Here is a 20,001-nt window from a genome sequence, read left to right as displayed (position 1 = left end):
TTGGTCTGACCATAAACGTAAATCCGTGCCTGCAGGAGCGTAAAGGGCAGGGCTTGTTTGAACTGGGATATATTGGAATTTGCCGTTTGATTGAATTTTGCCCAGGCAGTCAGAGAGGCAGTTACTTTCGGACCCAAATCTGCCGGAATAGGTATTTTCCAAAACTGAGTCAAAAGCAGGTCCGGTAAAGTAAATGGGTACGTCATAGATCCCTCCAGGTGGATCCAGGGGGTGGAGTCATCCAGTGTGAACCACCCGGTCAGGGTAGACACCATAGTGGAGAGATATTAAGACTTCATATCTGGCAAAGCCAGGCTCCCCAGTAGTCTGTCCCTAACTATAATGGATCGAGCAACCCTAGGTTTGTTGTTAGCCCAAACAAACTGTGACAGCATTGATTGAGCTTGTTGGAAATATACATCTGGGATCAGAATTGGTAGGGATCTAAATAAATATAGCAACTTTGGCTGTAATAACATTTTGAAAGTTGCTATCCTTCCTTTCCATGATATATCTTGTTTGGTGAGGCAAGTCATTTCGAGTTGTATAGTAGAAAGGAGTGAGAGGTAATTTAACTTGTAAAGATCAGTAGGATAGAGGGCCAGGGTAATGCCCAAGTAGTTAATGCCTAGATGTTGCCAGTCAAATTTATATCTAGATTGTAGTTTAGAAAGTAGTGGGATGGGAATGTGGACGGGCAAGGCTTGGGTCTTATAAGAATTTAGATGATAATAAGAGGGCTCTCCATATGTATCGATCAGGGACATTACCGCGGACACAGAGCGTTCAGGGTCAGTGAGAGTCAAGAACACATCATCTGCGTATAACAAAATTGTGTGGGATTTCCCCCCCTTTCTCAACCCCTTTGATGTAGGGATCTTCCCGGATTGCCTGTGCCAAAGGCTCCATAGCTAGAATGAATATCATGGGGGACAGGGGACACCCCTGTCGCATGCCGGTAGTGAGGGAAAATTCAGGAGAGAGGGCACCATTAACATACGTCCTGGCCATGGGGCTATTGTAAAGGGCCGCAATAGCGGCAATCCTCTCAAGAACCGAGAAGGCGAACGACCACCGGCGGTGATCAAATGCAATCTCAAGTAAAGTCACAGAAAACATTAAAACTTAGCTTTTAATATCACCATTTAGAATAAATTACCATCAACAAAAACATATATAACAATTCTGGTGTCGTACCCAATCGTCGTACATGCAACCAAACTGAGCAAAAAGTTACACCCCGGTCAATCAGACCACATAGTCTGCAAACGTTCAACTTATCTTGGTTGATGTGCAGCATAACAAAAAACACAAGTCCCCCCTGTCTAGCAGCAGTGAAAATTATGGTAGGTCAATGTATATAGGCTACCCTATCATAAAGGGTGGGTATACGGACAGGGTAGATATGGGTAGGACCTAGGGATAGCAGTGGGCCATATATAGAGTGCCCCTATATCTGTCCTGACCCTAGATGCTCACCCTACCATAGGCCTAGACCTAGGCGGAGTGTACACCCTGATAAGGGTGGCCCCGCTCTGGAACCTGCCCTGATATGCCCTAAGACAGCCCTACAAAAGGACAATAGGGAGAGTGGCTCTCTGTCTCACTGGGGCGCCCTGTCTATATCGGTGGACAGGGAGGGTGCCCTAACCTAATAAACACAGATGGAATTTGTATCCTACTGATATCCTTTACAGAGCAATAAATATGTGCTATATGTAGATAGTAGAGGTTACTATAGCCTAAAGAAATATATTAATCAGTAACCATGGCATATAGTATGTATTTTACAGATCCCTTTAATTAGATAATTAACTAGTAAATATATCTACTATAAAGTCCCAGGCATCTAGAGATAATATATTCAAATAAGTTTAGGATTCAATAAAATAAGCAAAAATGTCTGGTTGCCATGGACAATACATATATGACTCAAATCAGATAAACAAAGATGCCTGGTTGCCATAGGTAACCTATCTTTGAATAACAAGCAAAGAATGCACAGACTGGTATAGACAAGGAAGTATTGCTCCACAGTATAGTTACTTCATGAGGAAAAAAGGAGAACAATTACTCCTGGTTACTAGGAGCTACTCTATAGAGTCACAGTTTTTAGATATCAGACATCAAAGTAATCCTGTATGTGGTCCACAAATTTGGCACCACACACTACCAGATGGAAAGTCAAGATATTGCACTAGATGGATATCAGTATATAGTATACACAAATTCGATCAAAAGAATACTTATCAAGCTGCTGGAGGACTGTAGTCCCTACGCGTTTCACTCCCTCAGTTCTTCAGAGGACAATGCCATGATGGCAGAATGCAGTAGGGTGGAAAATCTCAGCATCCAGAGCCAAGGCCAGCACTGGGAGTTTGTGTTTGGTGGCATGATGGAGGATGCCCAGTACTCTCCTAGTGTTATAGTACACCTGTCTGGAGGGGACAAATCCTGTCTGATCCATAGCTACGAGGGACGGTAGGAAGGTAGCTATAAGATTGGCAATAATTTTGGCAAATAGTTTAACGTGTAAGTTTAAAAGGGAGATGGGGCAGATGTTTTGGGGGCTGTCAGGGGGTTTGCCGGGTTTAGGGATAGTGACTATTAATGCTTGCATATTTTCTGAGGGGAAAGAACTGGATTCTAAAACTTGTTGGAAAAAATTGCATAAGTAGGGGGCTAAGAGGGGGCCAAAGTGCTTATAGTAGTGATTGGCAAAACCATCCGGTCCCGGGCTTTGTCTTTGGGGAGTTGTTTGATGGCTAAGGCAACTTCCTGGGGTGTAAGTGGGGTATTGAGTTGAGTAAGGTGGTGTGGAGTCAGAGAGGGAAGGTTGATGAATTATAGGAATATTGGGGGGAGTCAGATAGGAGTCCCTCAGGTTATATAGCTGTGCATAGTAATCTCGGAATGCATGCGTTATCTCAGAGGGGGTGTACAATTTGGCCTTAGTATGGGGATGAAAGAGGTAGCGGATCCTAGCTTTTGCATGTTGCACTTTCAGGCGTGCGGCCAGTAGCTTACCCGCTTTATTACTTGGAGAGTAATAAGTCGCTTTTGTCTTGCGGAACGATTTCTCATACGAGGTTAAAAGTAGGGCTCTAAGCTCGTGTCTGAAGTCTTTCAGTTTGGAGGCTAGGATGGGAGAAGGATTAGCTTTGTTATCCATGTCGACCTTCCTCAGTTCGGAGAGCGTCGCTGTCAATTGTCTCCCTCAGTTTCTTTAAGGTAGCTCCTTGTTTTATAAAAGAGCCCCGTATGTACGCTTTATGAGCGTTCCAAAGCGTACTCGGCTGAACCGTGGAAGGTTTGTTTAGAGCAAAGAACTCCGATAAGTCTTTCTCTATCTGAGTCCGAGAGGTGGGGTTGGAAAGGAGAAAGGGGTTGCTCCGTCAGAGAAAGGTGGGTGGGGGGTTTAGGTGTTCATTCAGAATTCCAGTAATGGCGGAATGGTCAGAACACTGTATAACATAAATAGTGGATTTAATAGTCAGGGGTAGTACCATCCTGTCCACCAGGAACATATATATCCTGGAGTATATGTTGTGGACTCCAGAATGAAAGGTATAGTCTCGCTCAAGTGAGTGTTGGGCTCTGCACACGTCGTACAGGTCTTCCCTCCAGAGAAGGTCAGCTAACGATGTCTTGTGTCTGTTAGTAGGAGAAGTAGTGTCAATGTGAGGGTCTACAGTAGCATTAGTCTCCGCATAAAATCACTTTGCCTTCCCGTATGGGGTTAAGCGTGCACAAGAGTGAACGAAAAAAGCGTAGCTGGGAGCTGTTGGGTGCGCAGGATACTACCGTGTATGTGTTATTGTTGATGGTACAGACTAAAATAACAGAACGACCCAAAGGGTCACTAATCAGCTTGGTCACAGAGAGGGCCACAGTGTTCTTAATAGCTATTGCTACTCCTCTAGACTTTTTGTTGAAGTGCGACATGAAGCTATGAGCATATGCTCTGCGTGACAATCTGTATGCGTCTGTGGGAAGTAAGTGGGTCTCTTGGACAAAATATCTCCTCCCATAATGTTTTTGTTTCCACAAATGGGCCCTTCTCATCGGTCTATTTAGGCCATTGGCATTGATACTATTTTCAGTACCATCGTAAGATCATGACATAAGATAGATGGATTCTGTGGCGGTTAAGAGGTAGGTAGGTCGCCTCCCAGCGAGGGTGCCCCTCTCGGCAATACACAGGCCAGGTGAGAATACACTTTGCAAGGACTGTCAGTACAAACTTAAAAAAAATAATGCAGAACTAAACAAAACATCAGAGAAACATAACACAGTGGAAAGGATACATTTAACGAAAATGAGAGATTGAATTCAATCAATCAGTTTGGGGTCCGAGTCCCATCTGTAGCCTCTTGCTGCAGACAACATGCTGAGACGTCAACGATTGGCTACCCGGAGTAGAGTAAGTCCCTGTTCTTCATCAAGCCTTCAGCAAGAAGTGGACCAGTCCTCTTGAAGTTTAGTTGGAGTCATACTCGAGGGACTAGGGAGGGAAATGTTCCAGTGTTTCAATAGGAGTGAACCCTCTTCCAGGGTCTTAATTACATGCAGTTCATCTTTGTGGTAGACGAGCAGGCGAACTGGGAAGCCCCATCTATTTGGCATATTAGCATGATGGAGTGCCAAAGTGATAGGGGAGAGGGACCTCCACAGTTGTAGAGTGGCAGCTGAGAGGTCCACAAATAGTAGAACCTTGTGGAACGGGGCCGGCAGACCTCCATTTTGCCTGGAATAAGACACAAGATCATCTTTCACCCTGTGTCCGCCAGGTGTTTGGGTCTGGGGACCCGATGAGCCCTATCAATCTCCAAGTCTGATTCAGGCAGATACGACAAGGTGGTTTTGAAGAGGGCCCGGACGTACTGTGGAATGTCCCGGGGCGGCACAGTTTCCGGGATGCCACGTAGCTTAACATTATTCCTCCTCCCCCTGTCTTCTAGATTGGCTAACTTCGCTTTGATCATGGAAACGTCATCCTCCAGAGTGGCATGAGCATCTATCAACTCATTATGGGAGCCAGCAAAGTCCCCAAGTTGGTGTTCAAGGTGGTCCACTCTGTTCCCAAAGTCCCCTATCTCTGAGCGTAGAGGGCTTATAAGAGATTGAATATCAGAGAGACGGGATTTGCGTTGCACAAGCATTATCTCTTTCATAACCGTGTCAGTGAGCGTCACGTTAGCCACTTGTAGGGCCATTAAAGCATCACCCTCATGGTCCTTTAAAGCGGTAATCGGGGACGGGGAGCGCTGAGTTCTGTCAGCGTTAATGTGCATCCAGTTTCAGACGCTGTTTGAGAGGGCTACAGGAGGGGGAAGAGGAGACTGATGCCCCAGAGGCAGGTCCATCAGCATGGGGAACTGCTAGGAGGAGAGAAGGTGATATGCAGGCTGGAGGGGCCAGACCACGCTGCACTGGAGATGGGCCTGCCGTAGCCCAGTGACTGGCTCGGCTCTAGTGTTTCATCTGCTTGTCTTCCATGTGGCCAGCCCCTTCAGTGTGGCTCTCGCTGTTTTTCTCCTAATAATCTCACATTTTTTTTAAAGGGCAAAATCGCTTTATCGCGATTTGCAAAAATCCAGCGGAATGCAAAACAAAAATCCTTAAGAAGCTGCCAGTTGTGCCTTACCAGGGGGTGAAATTCCTTCCAGATTCCAAATATGCCAATCAAAAAAAATCCATGGAGCAGCAGTCTACCCTTTAAATTAAGTTCCTATAATTACTTGCCAGGAATGTATCCAGGCCCTTTTTGAACTTGTGTTCACCATTACCACTACTTCTGACAGGGTATTCCTTACTGTAACAACTGTGAAACTATGAAATCTTCTTTTCTTTGGACTTAGAGGATGCCTCCTTGTTATAGATACAGCCCCCCTTTCTTTCCCTCTTAAATAACCCTAATTTTTCTACTGTAGTCATCCCATTCCACTTATTACTCTGTTGCCTGTCTTTGAACACTCTCCAGCTCAACTATATTTTCTTGTACACTGGTGCCCCGTACTGTACACTGTATTTCATACTCTCACCAAAAACAATGAGGCCAAATATGGAAAAAAATCATATACTTTATTGAAAGAACAATAAAAACTTATGTTAAAAAATTACATAACAATAATGGATCGGTGGTCATGCAACACACACTGCAAAAGAATGATGAGAATGTCCCGTACGACTAAACAGAATGTACAAAATACAAAAGGTCTCATTCAAAATGGTGGCGTACCATATGGAATATGTCAATATGCAAATACATAACATGTATAAGAAATGAGACTATGAGAAACAAGAATCGAATACAAAGAAAGGAAGGGCAGGGTAAACAAAGAATGGAAAAAGCAAACAAATTTTGGTCATGCACCCTATCCTGGGACAGCTCACCTACCCCGACCGCGTTTTCGCTTGCCGCTTCGTCAGGGGGCGTGACATGTTTTGCAATTGCTCTCATTAGAAAATTTTCAGTATTTCATACTGAAAAAGCCAGTCAAACAACTGTCCCCCCCCCCCCCCCCCCCCCCTGACTGCTTGGACACATACTACTCCTGCTGCGTCCATGCGTCATGGACACACTTCCTTGATTGACAGCTTTGAGCGCAGGGCTCACAGCTGGAGGAAAAATCCCACTGGCAGCTTTTGTCCCGCTACTCTCAGTGAGGACAAGCTAGGAGTTGTAGTTTTGGTAATTAATGCAAGGGGAGATGTGAGCAGACAACATACTGAGGGAGGGGGTGGAAACATGCACAGTGAGGCCACGCCCCCTCCCTTTGAGAGGTTTTCAGACTAGTAAGCTAAATTAAGTGTAATAAAAAAAGTTGCTAGACGCATAAAAATTAGATGTACAATGTCAGAATTAGGTACTGAGTGATGGATAAAAAAATTAAAAAAAATGTTGTTGCATCTGACGGGTACGCTTTAAGCCTGTGCTTAAGCGGGGACAAAGATGATGCTGCAGCCTAACAGGATTATGTTGAGTATTGTATGGGGACCCCTAATGGCCCTCTACAAGTCCTGATTTTTACAAAGACATTTTTTTATTAAGTATATTAGGTTAAGGTTTTGCCAAGATGTGCAACATTTTTTGTACAAGTTTTAAAATCGAACCATGTCTATTTAAATGTGATTAATGTAGAAATATATAATTTCCTTTCCTTCTCTTCATCCACCCATGCACCTTTCCTGTATCGATCTTTTATCCTCCTTGCATTGGCATCTGCTGGGAGGGGCAAGGCACACCAATAAGGATAAATTGGTGGACACAGTGGAGAAGAAACTGCAGGGAAATAAGATCACATAGCACTATTAGTGGGATTTCTGGAGCTGTGAGGGACTACTTTGAATACAGGTCAGTTGAGGAAGACAGATAAAACTGAACTCTTGTTTCTAGGGAGGCAACGTTACAAAGAACTAGACTGCAAAGAAAGCTTCTGTTAGTATCTATTTCTCCCTGTGATCAGTCAACTCCAGCCGTGTTGATTAGCAGACAGATTTAATTCATACGTATCGATACAGATGGATGTTCTCTTACATGCAGAAAAAACTCTGCAGAAGAAAATGATACCCCAATATAGATTACAGCCCTTTTAAATGGCAACACTCTGGTGAGCTGATTGGCTAAGGAACCCTGGTGGATAATGGTAGATAACTTTATTACCAATCACAGGGTTCCATTTAAACTTTTTCTTATCATGGAAAAAGCCAACAAAAGCATAATTTTTTTTACCAAGGTCATTTGGATAGTTTTCAAGCATCACTGGGCTCTGGCCAGAACTAAGACAATGGTTAATTGAAACTAGAATGTATGTGTAACACTCGCGTTTCTGAAGACAGGAACTCCGGTGTATGTGGATCCGCTGGACCTGTGTGGCAGATGACTCGGACCGTGCCAGGGAACGGAGTCTAAGGTGCCGCTGGTCTTCACCAGAGCCCGCTGCAAAGCAGGATGGGCTTGCTGCTGCAGGCGACACCCAGGTCGTAACCCCTGGCAACGGCTCGACCACACAGGCGGCTGAGGAGATGCGAAGCACAGAAGGGATGAGACAACTTGTAGTCAGGATAGCTGTAGGTCAGGGCAGGCAGCACAGTAGCGTATTTGGGACGTAGCAGAAGTTCAGTAGGCAGGCGGCAGAGAAGAAAGGTAAAGGTCACAAGATCAGGAGATCTGGTACACGGCAGGGCAATACAAAGGAACGCTTTCTCTAGGGCACAAGGCAACAAAGATCCGGCAGAGAACTGAGGAGGGTGGAGGAATTTTTCAACAAGACACAGGTGGTTACACTAATAAGCGTATTGGCCCTTTAAATCTTAAAGCTCCGGCGCACGCACGCCCTAAGGGACGGGGACACGTGCGCTGGAGCAGAGAGGTGGAAGCAGAGGCAGGGGAAACACCCGGAGAGTAACGGACTGGGGCTCGCATGCGGGTGCGTCCCGCAGTGCGAGTCCCAGCCCCGTCGGCAGCAGAAGGTAAGGGGACCATACGCTCACGGAAATCTCTTAAGTTTGTTGGCGAAATGGACCCACTAGGTAGAGTCCTGTCACATACCAGGGCCATTATTTATTTGGAAATTTGCATCTCGTGGATAGACTAAGTGCCCATAATCAGTCACATCTGTGCCTGCTGAATGCACCAAAATGGTGCCTCTGCTCACCCTGTCGTGACATATTAGTACATTGTTGTAACATTTTGATTTATGCAAACAGCAATACTATTTTATTGCAGGGAAGGAAGATTAAACAGGCATGTTTATCTGACAATACTTTGCGATGTTAAAGGGGTATTCCAGGCAAAACCTTTTTTTTATATATATCAACTGGCTCCAGAAAGTTAAACAGATTTGTAAATTACTTCTATTAAAAAATCTTAATCCTTCCAATAGTTATTAGCTTCTGAAGTTTTCTGTCTAACTGCTCAATGATGATGTCACGTCCCGGGAGCTGTTCATGATAGGAGAATATCCCCATAGGAACTACACAGCTCCCGGGACGTGAGTCATGAGAGAGCAGTTAGACAGAAAACAACAACTCAACTTCAGAAGCTTATAACTATTGGAAGTGTTGGATTAAGATTTTTTTAATAGAAGTAATTTACAAATCTGTTTACCTTTCCGGAGCCAGTTGATATATAAAAAAAAAAAAACGTTTTGGCCTTGAATACCCCTTTTAGTTTTAATCTATGCAAAAATAGATTGGATTTCTTTCTGTAGTTCTGCAATGGCCATATTAACAGATAGATAGGTATATTGGCTACAATTTTTTCAGGACTTAAACAAGATTCCAGTTTTAAAGATTAAAATTATCAGCAGTTAATGCAAAGTATTGTATCTCCTCTTTACAATGTAAGTATCCAGCTACAGTGCTTTTGCCACCCATGTCTAAAGGGTAAATTCCTGTTTAATGTAGTCAGTGAATCAGCATCTTGTGAACCTGTGAAAGAAAGGAAATTAAAGAGTTATCAAGCAGACCAGAAGTTCAGTTGCTTAAGTTGCATGTGGATGACATCAGCTGCTTCCAGGCAGGGCTATTGTGTGAACAGTTTGGCACTGCAATCAGGATTCAGTGTACACGCATGCTTTTGGCAGGGAATCTTCCCCCTCCTCCTCCTCCTTTTTCCTTTCTTCTTTTTTTTTTTTTTCTTTCTTTGAACTTTTTTTTTTTATTGGGGGCTTGGATATTAACATATGTGGGTGGTCATAAAATAGATATTTTTCTCTAGGGTGGAATTTTTTTTTCATATAAATGCTTAAAAAAAATTAGAAGTCTGCAAGAGTGTGTGGGAAATGATTACATCAGTCAGTGGAGGACTACGATTGGTCTACAAAATGTGGTTTGATTCACTACCTAAAAGATTGACTGTGTAACCCTTTGAGAGGAGCTCTGGAAGAGTTGCCTGCCTTTCCCCAGGAACAGTGCCATGTAAGACTGGCTACGTGACAGGTACAGTACAGTACAGTAATCCGTTGACACTGTGTGTTCTTCCCTGAGTGTGCAGCTTTTAGTCTGCAAGAGGGGCTTGGAAGGCAGAAAGGAAAAAAACTATTTCAAGAGGCAATCTAGACTTAAAAATGCCATCTTGTTCTCCTGACTGCTGCCTTTTACGTGCAGTAGAGGTAAGAGTCTTCATATCAAATTATTTACTAATGGTATCTTCATTACTTTGTGTATCAGGAAATGAATGCATCTGTGGGTTTTATGCACTTGTATGGTGCCTGTAAATATCTGTGAACGTATGTACCACATATAGATCATTCTTTACAAACCATCTAGAATGTCACCCTTGTAAATGTTTCTGTATTTACAGAATTGCATTTTTTGTTTGTTCATGCATAGATGTTTCATTTCATGACACTGGTGGCTGTTATGTGCATGCTGTTATATTTAAATGTACAGTCCCAGGGTTTAAGATATATAGATGGCATTCTTCAATTATTCAGGTATGTAGGTCAATTATAGATGCAGGTCATGCACTTACATAATTGAATGTTGAAGTGGAAATATAGAACAACTTCCCTTTTTTTAACATATCGTGGTATGCATTCTTTTTATAGGTTTTCAGATTAAATACTGTTTACATTATGTACTGTTTACAAGTTATAGATGCAATTATAACACTTAAACAAATTAATTTAGTAGTATTGTTTGTTCGTGTTGCAAAATGTGTGTGAATTTATATTCTATAGCTAGCTTAAATTACGTACCTTTTTGGGAGGCTGAGGATAACAATAGATCTACCAACTGAATAGCAGAAAGAAGAACTTAACTAGTTCTCAGGATTCTAAAGTTTCAGAGATAGTTACATTTATTCATTGCATGGTAACATCAGTATAGCAGAAAAAGAATAAGTACTGTATTGGATGGTAATAAAATGTTTAGGCTATTAAGTGTATCCTTTGTTACAGGTTGTAAAAGTCTTTAGTGAAGATGGGACATGCAAAATGGTGGAGATTCTTGCAGACATGACATCCAGGGACTTCTGCCAATTGCTGATTTACAAAAGTCATTGTGTGGATGATAACAGCTGGACACTGGTGGAGCACCACCCTCATCTAGGATTAGGTAGGAAATGATCAATGAAGGTGATGAAAGCATACACTTCTTTATCAAGTCTGTGTACCATTTTGCATGGTTTCTTAGGCCTTTTTTTCCTTCTGTTTATGAACAATGTTAAATGAAAAAAATAACACTCGTTCTGAATGAATGGTTTGCACCAGTTGTAGTGTGCAGAATGTGTGCTTTTGATGGCCATGCCAGTAATTCAAGAAATGTAAATCCATATATGCAAGAGAGATGCAAAAATGAAATATACTGAATTTTGTAAAACAATAAAAATTATAACTTGGATACATCAGTTCCTCTGAATAACATCAAGTCCGATCTCACATGTCCAATACAAACCCCTTTGGGCTGGAGGGAGGTGTAGCATCAACTAATAGCCAGATCCTACCATCTTTAACAATCTGTTCGCAAAAAAATATAAATACATAAATGAAATAATTTAAAATAATAATAAAAAAACTCTCCACTTCAGCCCCCAAATTGGCAGCACACGTCTTGCAGTGAGCTTTTTTCCCCCCCCCCCTTTTTTTTTTTTAAATCTTAGCCAAGAGTTTCAACTCATCATTAAAGGAGTAGTCCAGTAGTGACTCAGTGGTGAGCAACTTATCCCCTATCCTAAGGATAGGGGATAAGTTGCAGATCGCGGGGGGTCCGACCACTGGGGCCCCCTGCGATCTCCTGTACGGAGCCCCGACAGCCCGCGAGAAGGGGGCGTGTCGACCTCCGCACGAGCCGGCGGCCGACACGCCCCCTCAATACAACTCTATGGCAGAGCCGAAGCGCTGCCTTCGGCAATCTCCGGCTCTGCCATTGAGCTGTATTGAGGGGGCGTGTCGGCTGCCGCCTCGTGCGGGGGTCGACACCCGCTATCTCGGCGGAGAGCCGGGGCCCCGTACAGAGAGATCGCAGGGGGCCCCAGCGGTCGGACCCCCCGCGATATCAAACTGATCACCTATCCTTTATGTTTGCATCATAAAATTGACGTGTTTTTATTTTTGGAAGACATCAGAGGGCTTCAAAGTTCAGCAGCAATTTTCCAATTTTTCACAAAATTTCCAAAATCACAATTTTTCAGGGACCAGTTCAGGTTTGAAGTGGATTTGAAGGGTCTTCATATAGTTAGTACGGTCGAAAAAGACATATGTCCATCAAGTTCAACCAGAAAATATGTCCATCAAGTTCATCTTAGAAATACCCCACAAATGACCCCATTATAAAAACTGCACCCCCCCAAAGTAGTCAAAATGACATTCAGTCAGCATTTTAACCCTTTAGGTGTTTCACAGGAATAGCAGCAAAGTGAAGGAGAAAATTCACAATCTTCATTTTTTACACTTGCATGTTCTTGTAGACCCAATTTTTGAATTTTTACAAGGGGTAAAAGGAGAAAATGTATACTTATATTTGTAGCCCAATTTCTCTCGAGTAAGCACATACCTCATATGTCTATGTAAAGTGTTCGGCGGGCACAGTAGAGGGCTCAGAAGGGAAGGAGCGACAAGGGGATTTTGGAGCGTACGTTTTTCTGAAATGGTTTTTGGGGGGCATGTTGCATTTAGGAAGCCCCTATGGTGCCAGAACATGAAAAAAAAAACACATGGCATACCAGTTTGGAAACTATACCCCTTGAGGAACGTAACAAGGAATAAAGTGAGCCTTAATACCCCACAGGTGTGTCACGACTTTTGCATATGTAAAAAAAAAAAAAAAAAAATTTCAATAAAATGTGTTTCCGCCCAAATTTCACATTTTTGCAAGGGTTAATAGCAGAAAATACCCCCCAAAATTTGTAACCCCATCTCTTCCGAGTATGGAGGTACCCCATAAGTTGACCTGAAGCGCACTACGGGCGAACTACAATGCTCAGAAGAGGAGGAGTCATATTTGGCTTTTTGAGAGCAAATTTTGCTCGGGGGGCATGTCGCATTTAGGAAGCCCCTATGGTGCCAAAACAGCAAAATAACCCCCACATGGCATACCATTTTGGAAACTAGACCCCTTGAGGAACGTAACAAGGGGTACAGTGAGCATTTACCCCCCCACTGGTGTCTATCAGATCTTTGGAACAGTGGGCTGTACAAACATTTTAATTTGCGCAGCCCACTGTTCCAAAGATCTGTCAGACCCCAGTGGGGTGTAAATTCTCACTGCACCCCTCATTACATTCCGTGAGGGGTGTAGTTTCCAAAATGGGGTCACATGTGTTTTTTTTTTTTTTTTGCGTTTGTCAAAACCGCGGTAACAGGCAACCCAGTGCAAATCGCCTCAAATGTACATGGTGCACTCTCCCTTCTGAGCCTTGTTGTGCGCCCCCAGAGCACTTTGCGCCCACATATGGGGTATCTCCGTAGTCGGGAGAAGTTGCATTACAAATTTTGGGGGGCTTTTTTCCCTTTTACCTCTTGTCAAAATGAAAAGTATAAGGTAACACCAGCATGTTAGTGTAAAAAAATTATTTTTTTACACTAACATGCTGGTGTAGACCCCAACTTCACCTTTTCATAAGGGGTGAAAGGAGAAAAAGCCCCCCAAAATTTGTAAGGCAATTTCTCCCGAGTACGGCGATACCCCATGTGTGACCCTAAACTGTTGCCTTGAAATACGACAGGGCTCCGAAGTGAGAGCACCATGCGCATTTGAGGCCTGAATTAGGGATTTGCATAGGGGTGGACATAGGGGTATTCTACGCCAGTGATTCCCAAACAGGGTGCCTCCAGCTGTTGCAAAACTCCCAGCATGCTTGGACAGTCAACGGCTGTCCAGTAATACTGGGAGTTGTTGTTTTGCAACAGTTGGAGGCTCCATTTTGAAAACAGTGGCGTACCAGACGTTTTTCATTTTTAGTGGGAGGGGAGGGGGGCTGTGTAGGGGTATGTGTATATGTAGTGTTTTTTACATTTTATTTTGTTAGTGTAGTGTTTTTAGGGTACAGTCACACGGGCAGGGGGGGTTACAGCGATTTTCCCGCTGCGAGTTTGAGTTTTCGCGCAAAATTTGCTGCATCTCAAACTTGCAGCCTGATACTCACTGTAAGCCCCCTGCCCATGTGAATGTACCCTGTACATTCACAAGGGGGGGACCTCCAGCTGTTTCAAAACTACAACTCCCAGCATGCACAGTCTATCAGTGCATGCTGGTAGTTATAGTTTTGCAACAGCTGGAGGCACACGGGTTGGGAAACACTGAGTTAGGAAACAGACAATGTTTCCCAACCAGTGTGGCTCCTGTTGTTGCAAAACCACAACTCCCAAACATTCTCAGGCATGCTGGGAGTAGTAGTTCGGCAACATCTTTAGAGCCAGATGTTGCCGAACTACAACTCCCAGCATGCTTGGAGTTGTAGTTTGCAACATCTGGAGGACTACAGTTTGCAGACCACTAATACAGTGGTTCCCAATCTGTGCCCTTCCAGATATTGCAAAACTACAACTCCCAGTATGCCAAAACTGTCCAGGCATGCTGGGAGTTGTAGTTCTGCAACATCTGAAGGGCCAGATGTTACAGAACTACAACTCCCAGCATGCCTGGACAGTAAGGGCATGCTGAGAATGTGTAGTTTTGCAACATCTGGAAGGGCACAGTGGTCTCCAAACTGTGGACCTCCAGATGTTGCAAAACTGCAACTCCCAGCATGCCCAGATGCCAAGGGCTGTCTGGGCATGCTGGGAGTTGTAGTATATAGGGTCCCAATACAGCAATGCATGTCGCTTTACGGCGACGTGCATTGCTGTAAAGGGCCCGACCGCGGCTGAAGATCTACTCACCTGTCGCCGCCGCCGCCATCTTCCTCGCCGGGATCCGGGTCTTCAGGGACGAGGTAAGTACCGGAGCCGGTCCCCAGCACTCCCCCGTCCCCCGCCGCGTCCTCCGGACTTCCAGGGGCCGGACAGGGCGGGAGGAAGTAACCGCCCCCCCCCCTGCGATTGGTCGGTTAGTTAACCGAAGAATCGCAGGGGATCGGAGGAGGTGGCCGGCTTGCCACCTCGCTCCTATTCTTCAGCATGGTCCTAGCTGTCTGTGACAGCCGGGATCATGCGAAATTACCGGGCGGTCGGGTCCCAGAGACCCGATCAGCCCGGTATCGCCGCAGATCGCAAGGGCGATTTCCCTTGCGATTTGCGGCGATCGCCGACATGGGGGGCCTACATGGATTTCAGCAGGGATCCGCAGGAAGAGACATGACTTATGCATACGTCATGGGTCCTTAAGACCCAGGGTGTGATGACGTATGCATACGTCATGGGTCCTGTAGAGGTTAAGCTACAAGTCTGTTCTCTTTAGCCTGCCGGTGGATATGAAAGACTAGTTTTATCTCTTCTACGTTAGGGTTATCTTAAACTTCCAAGATTGGGGAGGCTTCTATGGCACAGTTTAGAGAGAAAAACACAACACAGAGAAAAGGGAGAGCTGAATTGTTTGCTTATCATTTCCATCCAACCCCCCCCAAGATCTACATTACTCAAAGGTTGGCCTGTACACCGTAGTCATCGAATTCCTACCCCTCATTTCCTTCAATTTCATACCATAATTCAAGAACTGGTGTATCCCTACTTAGAGAATTAAAATATATTACGTTATCAATTTAACATCAGATTTATTTAAATCCATAGGGGCCCCCCACACAAAGGTGAATGATATTAAAATGCCTATTAAAGATTCAAAGCCAATTGTAAAATGGATTAACTCTAGGTTAAATCTTATTAGTGAGCTTTAAATGCTAGAATACAAACCCAGAGGAATTGAGGACATCTCCTATAAGGGCTTAAATGATTTACAATTCTGTACAGCAACTTCTTGTTACATAATCTTTTCACTTTTAACTTGGCTGAGGATTTAAGATTTGCAAATGACAACCAGGATTTCAGTAACATTAATAGATGCTCTTCAAGTAAATGATCCCTTGTCATTTACATTTGTAGCGTAGAACTTATGGGATAATGACTAAGAACAACTGCATTTGGTGACAATGAGGGACATTTATCAATCTTTGCTTATGTATTCTTTTTTTTAGTAATTTTTTCCTTACTTTTTTTTTTGCTTATGTGCGACTTATTTATCAACTGGTTTCAGCCTGTTGATAATTTTCTTTCACGTAAGCAATTTTTCCTTTTTTACTTTGGTAGTAGCTTTTTCTGCTCCATGTTTGAGCTGGAGTAAATTGAGTCAATTTTTAACGCTGTTGCGACTTTTTTTTGCGCAGTTGCGACTGTCGCAGTTAATAAATACCTGACTACCCGTAGTCCATTTTAAAATTATTACTACATAGTAAATTTTAGGAAAACTTGCTTTTCTCGCTTTCCAGTCAAAATGTCGCACGAAAAATCGTGTAGTCGCAGTTGCAACAATTTTGCGACAATTTATAGTAAAGAAAACCTGACTAAACCCGTTGATAAATGTCCATAAATAAGCGTAGAATACATTTGTCATATTATTCTGTGTGACTTTTTTTTCCCAGTAATGCAGTAATCAAAATTTTTTACCCATACCAAGATACTAGAATGAATATTTTAACTATATTAGAATCCAGATCTTAATAGCAGATTGGCTAATCATAAGACTGAACTTACTCTCCTGAGCTAGTCTGAATCTGGCCAGAGTCCTCATTGTAGCTCCGGCTGTTAGAGTTCTTTAGTTGCAGGTGGCTCCTTTTTCATTTCAAAGTAAAAATAATTGAAACATGGATCAAAGCTTAATTCACTATTCTAGCTTCAAATTATCTTTGTTTGGTCAAGCTGCTACATACAGAATGCTAATTTTGCCAAAGCTCCTTTTGGTTTGTTACAATTCCAACTTTGTTTGGAAATGTACAAAAGAAAGTCCTATTTTTATATTTTGACCCACCATAAAACAGCAAGTGTGGAGTAGATTTTCGTAACTTGACATACTACTACTGTTCATGTGCATTGGACCAAAACATTGTTGGCTTAAACCCCTTCATGACCTAGGGTTTTTCAGTTTTTGCATTTAAGTCTTTACCTCCTTACCTTAAAAAAAAAAAAAAATCGTAACTCTTTGAATTTTGCACCTAAAAATCCATATGATGGCTTATTTTTTGCGCCACCAATTAAGTCCACGGCGAAACAGGAAAAAAAATCATTGTGTGACAAAATTGAAGGAAAAACACAATTTTGTAACTGTTGGGGTCTCCCGTTCCTACGCAGTAAATTTTTTGGTAAAAATGACACATTCTCCTTATTCCTTATTATGTAGGTTTGATTGTCGTACTTCCGGAAAAAATCATAACTACATGCAGGAAAATTTATATAGGTTTAAAATTATCATCATCTGAACCCAATAGCTTTTATTTTTTCGCGTACGGGGCGGTATGAGGACTCCTTTTTTGCGCCGTGGTCTGAAGTTTTTAGCAGTACAATTTTTGTATTGATTGGACTTTTTGATCACTTTTTATTCATTTTTTTTCATGACCTAAAAAGTGACCAAAAATGCGCTATCTTGGACGCTGGAATTTTTTTGCGCGTAAGTCATTGACAATGCCGTTTAATGATATATTTTTATAATTTGGACATGTCTGCACACGGTGATACAACATGTTTTTATTTTTATGTGCAGGTTTTTTTTAAAGTTAAAAAAGGGGGATGATTCTTTTATTAGGGAAGGGGTTAAATGATCTTTATTAACTTTTTTTTTTTTTTTTTGCAATGTTATAGCCCCCATAGGAGACTATAACATGCAGTACATTGATCTCTCATACTGTTCAATGCTATGCCATAGCATAGCATCGATCAGTGTTTCTACCGCTTGACTGCTCATGCCTGGATCTTAGGCACAGAGCAGTCATTCGGTGATCAGACATGAAGCACCCTCCTCTTGTCCTCCAGCTTTTCGGGACTCATCGATTTCGCAGCGGCGGTCCCGAACAGCCCACTGAGCTAACCGGCACTTATTAGCTTTCACTTTAGACGCGGCGATCAACTTTGAACACCGCGTCTAAAGGGTTAATAGAGCGCAATTAGCCACGGGTCCCGGCCGTTGCTAGGTGCCGGACCTGATCCGCCGTGGCCCCACGTTATAGAAAGGGAAAAGACCCAGTCAGGAAGGGGCTAATAATGCTAAGTTTAAATTTTAACTCTTAAATAAAAAAAAAAATATCCTTTTTGAGGGCAATAATAGCTGCTGTTTACAGGATTTGTTCCCTTTGCAATTCAGATGGCCAACAAATCCTTCATAAAAATATTGAAAGACACACTGAAAATGCTGTTGTCCATTTTATATGTATGTTCTCCATGCTGTTGTAAATATTGGCAAAATATTAACCTTTCTAATATGCTTCATTTGTAAATTTTATTTCCTTTTTATAGAAATCATGGCTTAAGGCTCAACTGTCATCATATATTGACCCCCCCCCCCCCCCCCAGACCACTATAATGGTGTTCCAGATGATAAGGTGACTCCAGCCATACATTTATTGCTGTTTGCTCTTCTTCTCTTACTAATAAAATCCTTTTATCCAAAAGTCAGGCACAGTCGAATAGGCATGGATTGGGGTTCGCCAAGCCACGCCTATCCTGCCTTCCAGCGCTGGGACAGCTGTGTCTTACTACACAGTGCATCCACTGCATATGCGCCGTAGCGTCGGCTCTAACGTGTGTGCGCCGCTACATCCAGAGTTGACAAAGCGAGCGCTCACTCCCGACATCTATGCGATCAGTGCGCATGTGCTGTACTAGAGGCAGTGAGCGGGCGAGCGTGTGCTTCTAGTACAGCACATGCGCACTGAGCGCATCGATGTCAGGAGCGAGTGCTCACTCTGTCAACTCCGGCTCGGCAACGCTCAAGCTTTTACCGGTTCAGCTTGTGCGGGCTGGTAAATAGCACAAAAAAAGTGAAAGCATGTTTTTTTGGCGGACAGAAGAAGCATGGCTGCCAGGGGGTGGTAAGTTAATGTCGGGGCATTAGCGTATCACATGATAACCTAGGTCTATCATTTGATTGGCTGGTTTCATGTGTCGATTAGCACAAAGGCCAATAGGATGCAGCAAGGAACACAGATAAAAGCAACGGAGCTACTGAAGAGAGCAAGAGAGACGCTGATAGTGACAGCTAGTGTTTAGATGGGGAAAGTTAGTGATTAGATAGATTAGAAATAAAGACAGTGTGCGTGTGTGAACTGGATTTAACCCCTTAAGAACCAGGGGGTTTTCCGTTTTTGCACTTTTGTTTTTTCCTCCTTACCTTTAAAAAATCATAACCCTTTCAATTTTGCACCTAAAAATCCATATGATGGCTTATTTTTTTGCACCACCAATTCTACTTTGTAATTACATCAGTCATTGTACCCAAAAATCTACAGCGAAATGGAAAAAAAAATCAATGTGAGACAAAAGTGAAAAGACAACGCCATTTTGTAACTTTTGGGGGCTTCTGTTTCTACGCAGTAAATTTTTTGGTAAAAATGACACATTCTCTTTATTTTGTATGTCCATACGATTAAAATGATACCCTACTTATATAGATTTGATTTTGTCGTACTTCTGAAAAAAATCATAACTACATGCAGGAAAATGTATAAGTTTTTAAAATTGTCATATTCTGACCCCTATAACTTTTTTATTTTACCACGTTTGGGGCGGTAAGAGGGCTCATTTATTGCGCCGTGATCTGAAGTTTTTAGCAGTACCCTTTTTGTATTGATCGGACTTGTTGATCACTTTTTATTCATTTTTTCATGATGTAAAAAGTGACCAAAAATACACTTTTGGACTTTGGATTTTTTTTTGCGCATACGCCATTGAAAGTGTGGTTTAATTAACGATATATTTTTATAATTCGGACATTTCCGCACACGGCGATACCACATGTTTATTTTTATTTTCACGTTTTTTTTTTTTTTTTCTTTTTTTTTATGGGAAAAGGGGGGTGATTCAAACTTTTATTAGGGGAGGTGTTAAATGATCTTTATTCCCTTTTTTTTTGCAG

General features: G+C 42.7%; 1 protein-coding gene across 14 annotated transcripts in view; it reads left to right on the top strand.

Annotated features, from left to right (window-relative positions):
- GRB10 (growth factor receptor bound protein 10) overlaps positions 1-20,001 on the top strand; it is a 395,303-nt gene that overhangs the window by 196,525 nt on the left and 178,777 nt on the right. For all 14 annotated transcript variants that reach the window (XR_008844002.1, XM_056520328.1, XM_056520326.1 and 11 more), the window contains one exon: positions 10,908-11,064. Coding sequence is in view for 13 of the 14 variants with exons in the window: in XM_056520328.1 (XP_056376303.1) it covers positions 10,908-11,064 (157 nt within the window). In the remaining variant the exon portion in view is untranslated. The remainder of the gene's footprint in view (positions 1-10,907; positions 11,065-20,001) is intronic.

This window comes from Hyla sarda, chromosome 5, assembly GCF_029499605.1.
Source record: "Hyla sarda isolate aHylSar1 chromosome 5, aHylSar1.hap1, whole genome shotgun sequence".
NCBI lineage: Eukaryota > Metazoa > Chordata > Amphibia > Anura > Hylidae > Hyla > Hyla sarda.
Note: the sequence above shows the minus strand (reverse complement) of the source record. Positions and strands in the feature narration are given on the sequence as shown.